The 8818-nt window shown below is 25.0% G+C and overlaps 1 protein-coding gene across 1 annotated transcript; it reads left to right on the top strand.

The window, feature by feature from the left end:
* Window positions 1–670: 670 nt before the first annotated feature.
* Window positions 671–1957, top strand: LOC136979345 (uncharacterized protein F54H12.2-like). The gene has a single exon (XM_067275290.1). It carries the CDS (start codon window positions 671–673, stop codon window positions 1955–1957), a length of 1287 nt encoding a protein of 428 aa, XP_067131391.1.
* Window positions 1958–8818: the final 6861 nt, after the last annotated feature.

The raw sequence follows: 8818 nt of genomic DNA, 5'->3' as shown, positions 1-8818 counted from the left end.
AGTTATACCAGTTATGGGAGAAAAGACCGATCAAATAGTTAAAGTTTATCCCTCACCTTTATATTTTCCTTTGAAAAAAAATTATATTGATACTATTGAAATCGAGTTGAGAACTGCCGGTGGAAAAGAAATTGTCTTTTTTGGAGGAAAAACATTATTAGTTCTATCTTTTAAGCAGTTATAAATAGTGCTTAGTCTTATTTGTTAATATTAGTTCATGTTTGAAAGTACAAAATGAAGCTCGATCCTAAAGATTGTATAAATTATTACTGTAATCAGGCGGGAGGAACGATATACAGACCTGAGTTACGATTTCCTCTCACACGACAATTAGGAACAGGGAATTATTTTGCGGGACAGCAAATACAACGAGGATATGGATTTTTTGGAGATTTATTTCGTAAATCAATTCCTATTCTTAGTAAAGTAGGAAAATATCTAGGACGAAAAGCATTAAACTTTGCATCAAATGTTGGATCGGATGTAATTAGCGGGAAATCATTCAAAGAATCTACAAAATCACATTTAAAAGATATTGGTTCTGAAATAAAAGATGATGTAATTAAAAAAGTACAAGGCGGATCTGGTATAAAAAGAAAACGAACGAAAAGATTAATTCAGTCGCAGAATAAAAGGCGAAAACTAAAAGATATATTTACTGAGTGAGAAAATGGATCCACACTCTTGTCCATGCACCAAAAGTGAGTTGGATTTATTCAGTACAGTTTCAACTCAATTAGCTATTGACAATACATCAGAAGTTATAGTACATCCTGTCGCAACAATTTCGGATAGTCGAGCACCAATTGAATTTTATGTATCCGGTTCTGGTGAAAATTATATCGATCTACATTCAATTTATCTACATGTTCAAGCAAAAATTGTAAAGAAAAATGGAACAGATACTGCTGTAGATGAAAAAGTTGCTCCTGTCAATTATTTTTTAAATAGTTTGTTCTCTCAATGCAGTGTTTTTCTAAACGACAAACAAGTAATTTCACAGGTTAATTATCCCTACAGAGCAATTTTGGAGGCCTTATTATTTTACTCAAAAGAAGCACAAGAATCCTTTTTAACGAGTGCATTATTTTTTAAAGATACTGCACAACATATGGATTCCATAGAAAATAATGAAGGAATGGCTAAAAGATTTAATATTGGTAAACAAAGTAGACTAATAGATTTAGTTGGACGACTTCATATTGATTTATCACATCAACCTAAACTGTTAATTAATAATGTTGATTTACGAATTAAATTAGAAAGATCAAAAGATAATTTTGCATTAATGGCAAATAATGATGATTATAAAGTCATTATTAAAAATGCATCTCTAAAAATTAATAAAGTAGATGTTAGTTCATCAGTTCAAATTGGAATAGAAAAAGCATTGCAAACAGGTATTATAAAAATGCCATTCCGCAGAACAGATATTAAAGTTTTTACTTTAAGTAGTGGAATTCAGTCTACAAATATATCAAATGCTGTTATCGGTCAGTTACCTTATAGAATTACAATTGGTTTGGTTTCAAATTCGGCATTTAATGGAAATGTAAAATACAATCCTTTTAATTTTAAAAATTACCATTTAAATTATATATGTTTATTAAAAGACAATCAAATGATTCCCCCAAAACCATATACTCCTGATTATACAAATAAAATATATGCAAGAAATTTTATATCATTATTTGAAGATATAGGATGCATTAACCATCATAAATTTACAAATATATCTTACGACGATTATAAAGATGGCTATACTTTATATTGTTTCGATCTTACTCCCGATCATTCTGCATCAGAATCGCATATAAGTGTTAATCAACAAGGAAATATCTCAATTGAATTAAAATTTTCAACTGCAATATTAGAAACGGTGAATGTTATTTGTTTGCTGGAATATAATAATACTCTAGAAATTGATCACTCAAGAACTGTGTTTGTGGACTATTAATGAATACCATTACTTTATGGAGACTGGCTTCAAGTGATTCAAAAATAAAAAGGACTTTCGGAGGTGTTTTTGCATCTGATGACTTACCCGTTCACATTGCTAATCGTAAATCGTTTATAATTAATTTAGATGAGAAAAATAAGCCTGGGAGTCATTGGGTATCTGTGTTCTTTACCGAAAAAACTTGTTTTTACTATGATAGCTATGGAATGAAACCGACAAAAACGAAAATTATAAAATTTATAAAACAAAATTCTAAAAATTGTTGCTGGAATAATATAGTTCATCAGAGTTTATATTCAACAACTTGCGGATATTTCTGTTTGTATTTTCTATATAAAATGAATAGAAATCAATGTTTAAAAGAATTAAGTACAACTGACAAATTTTATAACGATGAATTTGTAAAGAAATTTGTTAAAAATCATTTTTACTTAGCACATCCGAGTGCAATAATGTATAATCAATGTTGTACTTCAATGAAAAATAATAAAACTATTTAAATATAAACTTCTTTTTATTCTTTCAAAAAAAAAAAAAAAAAAAAACATAATATTAACACACAAGATAATAATAATATTTTATCATTCTCATTAATTTAAAAAAATACATAATATTAAAACACAAGATGATGATGATAATATTTTATCATTCTCATTCATTAAAAAAATTACATAATATTAAAACACAAGATAATATTTTCTTCTCTAAGTCTGTATAAAATAAAAAACTTTAATTAATAATAATAATATTATTTTATCATTCTCATTCATTAGTAAAAAAATTACCTGTTAAAAATGTTAGCAATAACAATAATTATATACCTATACAAATTTAAAAAAAAAAATGTAATCATATTTACTAATTTTTATATAATAATAATTAAAAATATATTTACCATGTTGATCCATATAAAATTTATAAGAGAAGACATCACAAAGAGAGCAGTGAGCAACAAAATTGCTATGATGTGGACACGGTATGCTAATTTTCGAGGATTTAGGAATTCCCAATTTTTCGAGGTCGTATGACGAAATTTTTATGTTGTATTTTTCTTCAGTTAGGCTTAAAAAATTAAACTCGATTTGGCCCCCCTTATAATAAATTATATCATATTTTTTATATAATTTATATAAAATTTCGCATACTTTACAATAACATTCCCAATAACCAAAATTATGTTTTTTATATGCCAAATATAGTCCATGCAAAAAATTTCCAAATTTCACAGATTTTTTATCTCTTAATGATAAATCATTAAAATTAATAAATTCATTGTAAAAATCTATTTTTCCGAAATTGTTTCCATGTCTTGCTACAAATCCGATTTGCCTGCATAAAGTGTTAAACGGGAGATTTTCATCTCGAATTGTAAATGCCTCGAAGTCAATGATAACTCCTATATTAGAAACTATATTATAATACACAGTATTAATTTTAATAAAAAAAAAATAATTTTAACACCTACCATTCCAGTATTTTTGAGTGTTGAAATCTAATTTATATTAAAATATATCAATTAAATAGAGACATATACAAAAAAAACTATATATTATAAATTATTATAATACTCACCACAGGAGAATTCTGAGATAGTAGAATCTACATCAAGATATTTATTAAAAAAAAAATCAAGTATAGATATAAAAGAAAATATACTTACAACTCATCTTAGCAGAATGTATTGAATGCTGGAGTTTGTGAATGATTGTTAAAACTTGTTTGATTCTGACAAAAATTACAGCTCTTTTTATACTTAAATTCAACAGAGGTGTGGTATTCATTTTTATATATCCTGTTGTTTGAAGTACATTCTTAAAATATTAATAGGTATTGTGTGTTTTTAATTCATTTTTAAATATCTTGTTTTTGAAGTATATTCTTGAAATATCCTGTTTTTGAAGTACATTCTTAAAATATTAATAGGCACTGTGTGTTTTTAATTCATTTTTAAATATCTTGTTTTTGAAGTATATTCTTGAAATATCCTGTTTTTGAAGTACATTCTTAAAATATTAATAGGCACTGTGTGTTTTTTTAATTCATTTTTAAATATCCTGTTTTTGAAGTATATTCTTGAAATATCCTGTTTTTGAAGTACATTCTTGAAATATCCTGTTTTTGAAGTACATTCTTGAAATATCCTGTTTTTGAAGTATATTCTTGAAATATTAATAGACAGTGCTATTTTCGATTCATTTTTAAAATATCCTGTTTTTTGAAGTATATTCTTGAAATATCCTGTTTTTGAAGTATATTCTTGAAATATTAATAGACAGTGCTATTTTCATTTTTAAAATATCCTGTTTTTGAAGTAAATTCTTAAAATATTAATACACACTACTGTTTTCGATTCATTTTTAAGTATCCTGTTTTTCAAAGTGCAGTTGAAGAATATTAATAGACATCATGTTATTCTAAAATTATTAACAGACATCCTGTTATGTGTTATTTTTGCATCCAGCAATAGTATAAATACTGCATATAAGAGACACCCTCAATACAGTGCTGAGATACTAGCTCAATACAGTGGTGAGATACTAGCTCAATACATCTCTGAGAACTTCTTTTGCAAGAATCTCTTATACATCTAAGAAAAATGTCTTCAGGAGGTAAGTATTTTATTTTATTTTTTAACTATTTTTACTTAAAATAATTCAATAAATATAATATTAATTTTAGAATGTGATTATGATTTTAATGTGAATCAGACTGTTGGTAAAAAAAGAGGACCAAAACCTAAAAACATAGAAGATCAGGAGTTGAAAAAGCAAAAGCTTGCCTTAGACCAAAAGTTCGGGTTAGACCTAACTCTAGATAAAGGTAAATCTTCAAAAATTAGCAAGTTTAACATCAAAATATGTGAAAATCAATTCATGGAGGTGGTAGAATTCCATTCTAACACATATGTTTCTTTAACAAAAACAAAAGGGAACTATCCACCTAACAAATATAATATTAATATTAACGACTTTAAATTTTATAAAAAAGCTTTTGATGCAATGAACGAACATTTAGACAAATGTGTAAATGTTTAAAATATGTCTTTTATATTAAGGAAAAAAGCTTTTAGAGGTTATGCTAAAACTTATCGTGCTCTTATTTTAGAAAATAGTGATCCATCTGTCTTTTTTGGAAAAATAACATCTAGTATTTATAATATTTTAGCTAATGATAATTTCGTTTGTAGAAGAAAATTTTTAATAAATTTAAAAACTAAATTTATAAAATATAAAGAAGATGATATTATAGAATATCAAGATGTTTATTTTTCTAGTCGTGTTGAGCATATTTTATCCTCATATATGATTAATGAAAAATTAATGAATGCATTTGATACAATTTTAAACTATATTGATGAGTTTATAAAATATGGATCAGGGTGGATACTGAAAGAAATTATATTTATAGATGTTCATATAGGAATATACAAAAATGAAATTGGAGGATGTGGTAATATTATTCTTCCAAAACATATAGTTAATAAACGTTGTGTGTTAAATATAAAATGTTCAGACAATCAATGTTTTTTATATTGTATAATTGCTAATCTGTATCCAACAGTTAATACCAACAAAAATTCTATATATTTGTATAGGAAATATTTAAAATATTTAAATATAAATAGTTTAAAATTTCCTGTAAATGTTAAAAATATTCCGATATTTGAAAAAAATAATTGTTTAAATATTAATGTATATGGATACGAAAACAAACTAATTTATCCGATTTATATAACCAAATTTCAATTTGAAAAAGAAATAAATTTGTTATTATATAAATCTCATTATTTTTTAATTAGAAATTTTAATAGACTAATGTCTGAGAAATTTTTGCCAAGAAAATTTTGCAAAAGATGTTTAAATGGTTTTGAAAGAGAATGTACTTTAAATGAGCATCTCAAATTTTGTTCTAATCATAAATATCAAAAAGTATCCACCCCGAAAGGAAAAGAAGCAATCACCAAATTTCATTCTCATGAAAAATCATTATTTCACCCAATCTGCATATTTGCAGATTTTGAATCAATTTTGGAAAAGGTTTCTTCTAATGAAATAAATCCTAAAGAAAGTTTTACTAAAATCGTTGAAATTCATAAACCTATATGTTATTCGATTATAATTATTGAAAATGAGGATAAAATAATATATGCTAATTTTTATTGTGGTGATAATGCTGTTAATAATTTTTTAATTGATATTCAAAACCAATTGAATAATTTGTTAAGTAAAATAAGTCATAATGTTGAAATTAATTTAAATACTGTTACTAATAATTCAAGACATTTATGTCATATTTGTAATGAAAAATTTGATGATGATGATATCCGTGTAATGGACCACGATCATCAAACAGGCTGTTTTCGAGGGTGGGCTCATAATAAATGCAATTTAAATTATAGACTAAAACCGTTTATTCCAATTATATTGCACAATTTTTCTGGTTATGATTCGCATTTAATTTTTAAAAATATACCTTCTAAATTATTTTCAAAAATTAGTATTATTCCAATAAATTCAGAAAAATTTACGACATTTTCATTAGATTATTTTAAATTTATTGACAGTTATCAATTTTTAAATTCTTCTCTCTCTGTTTTAACCGATAATTTAAAAAATGCGAATTATAATTTTCCAATTTTTAATCATTTTTTTCGTCATTACAAATATAGAGAATTATTAAAAAGAAAAGGAATTTTTCCATATTCCTATTTTAAAAACAAAGAAATATTAGATGAAATACGGCTACCCCCAAAAAAATGTTTTTATAACGAATTATCAGGAGAAAATATTACAGATGATGATTATAATCATGCTCAATTAGTTTGGAAAAAATTTCGCTGTGAAACTTTCAGGGACTATTTAAAATTATATCAATATGTTGATACCATATTATTAGCAGATATATTCCAAAATTTTAGAAAATTAAGTTTAACATATTATAATTTAGATCCTGTATATTTTATAACAACACCTGATTTAACATGGAATTGTGGTTTAAAAATGACAAAAATTGAATTAGAATTATTTAATGATCTTGATATGTATTTATTTATTGAAAGTGGAATGAGGGGGGGAGTAAGTTTAGCAGGGAAAAGATTTGCGCAAGCTAATAATCCATTAATACCCGAAACATATGATAAAAATCAACCTCATAATTATATTCTGTCAATAGATGCAAATAATCTTTATGGGTTTGTAATGAGCGCATACTTACCCGTAAATAATTTTAGATGGCTTCACAAAGATGAAATAGATGCTTTAGACATAACTAATATATCTGATGAAAATAGCATAGGATATATCTTAGAAGTTGATTTAAAATATCCCGAATATATTCATGACCGACACGATAATTTGCCGCTAGCTGTTGAACACACTGCCATTCCGTATGATTTATTATCTAATTATCAAAAAACAGTACTAGATAAATTAAATTTAAAATATACTAATAGTAAAAAATTAATTCCTACTCTTTTTGATAAAACAAACTATGTGGTTCATTATAGAAATTTAAAATTTTATCTAGAAGAGGGCCTGATAGTAACTAAAATTCATAGAGTATTGGCATTTTGTCAAAGTGCATGGCTTAAAAAATATATATATTTTAATAATAAAAAAAGACAAGAATCAACTAATGATTTTGACAAATCATTTTTTAAATTAATGAATAATAGTTTTTTTGGAAAAACATGTCAAAATGTAAGAAAGCGTATTAACTTAAAAGCAGCTACAACATTAAATCAATATCGCCGATATCTATCTAAACCGTCTGTAGAACAATTTCAAATTATAAATGATAATCTTACAATTTTTAAAATGAAGAAACCTAATTTATGCTTAGACAAACCTATTTATATAGGTTTTTGTGTATTAGAATTAAGCAAATTACATATGTATGAAACATTTTATAAAGTATTTAAAAACAGATATGGTGAAAACGTACATTTATTATATACCGACACAGATTCATTAACACTTCAAATTTATACAAAAGATATTTATGAGGATTTTAAATCATTCCCTGATATTTTTGATTTTAGTAACTATCCTAAAACTCACAAATTATATAATGAAATGAACAAAAATAAATTAGGATATTTTAAAGATGAAACACTTTCGAAACCAATAATTGAATTTTGTTCTTTAAAACCAAAGATGTATTCTTATATTTTTGATAAACAAAATAAAAAAACCGCTAAAGGTATTAAAAAATCTGTTATAAAAACATTTAATCACGATAAATATAAAGAAGTTTTATTCAACACAGAGCTATTAAGACATCAACAATATGGAATTAAAAGCAAAAATCATGTAGTAACAACATACCTGCAGAACAAAATTTCGCTTTCTCCATTTTATGATAAAAAATTCATTCAAGATAATGGAATAGATGTGGTATCGTTCGGTCATTACAGCTTCTACTCTTGATTCTTACAGATTTTTGGATATCATCATCATCATCTCCACAATACGGATTTTTAATAGTAGGTAAACGAAAACATAGTTATGTAATACATAGTGTTTGTAATAAAACTTATGTATGTTTAAAGCAAGCATGTAATAAAGCAGCATCATTAAAACTGTCTAAGAATAAAACATATGAATGTAAATTTTTTGTAATAAATGATAAAATAACATTACCAATATATGACAAATATTTTACAAGATGTGACTGTATGAAATGTAATAAATAATTTTGTATCTGCTAATATATGTACTCAATTTGAATAATGTTATCCATTTAAATATGTATTCAATTTGAATAATAATGTATTCTATTGTGATATCCATATAATAAAATGTTATTAATATGAATAATGTATCGTATTATGTAATTAATTAAATAAATATTTCTTAA

The sequence above is a fragment of the Centruroides vittatus genome, unplaced genomic scaffold (assembly GCF_030686945.1).
Source record: "Centruroides vittatus isolate TY-2023 unplaced genomic scaffold, ASM3068694v2 contig_611, whole genome shotgun sequence".
Classification (NCBI taxonomy): domain Eukaryota; kingdom Metazoa; phylum Arthropoda; class Arachnida; order Scorpiones; family Buthidae; genus Centruroides; species Centruroides vittatus.
This window is presented reverse-complemented; position numbering and strand designations above follow the sequence as displayed.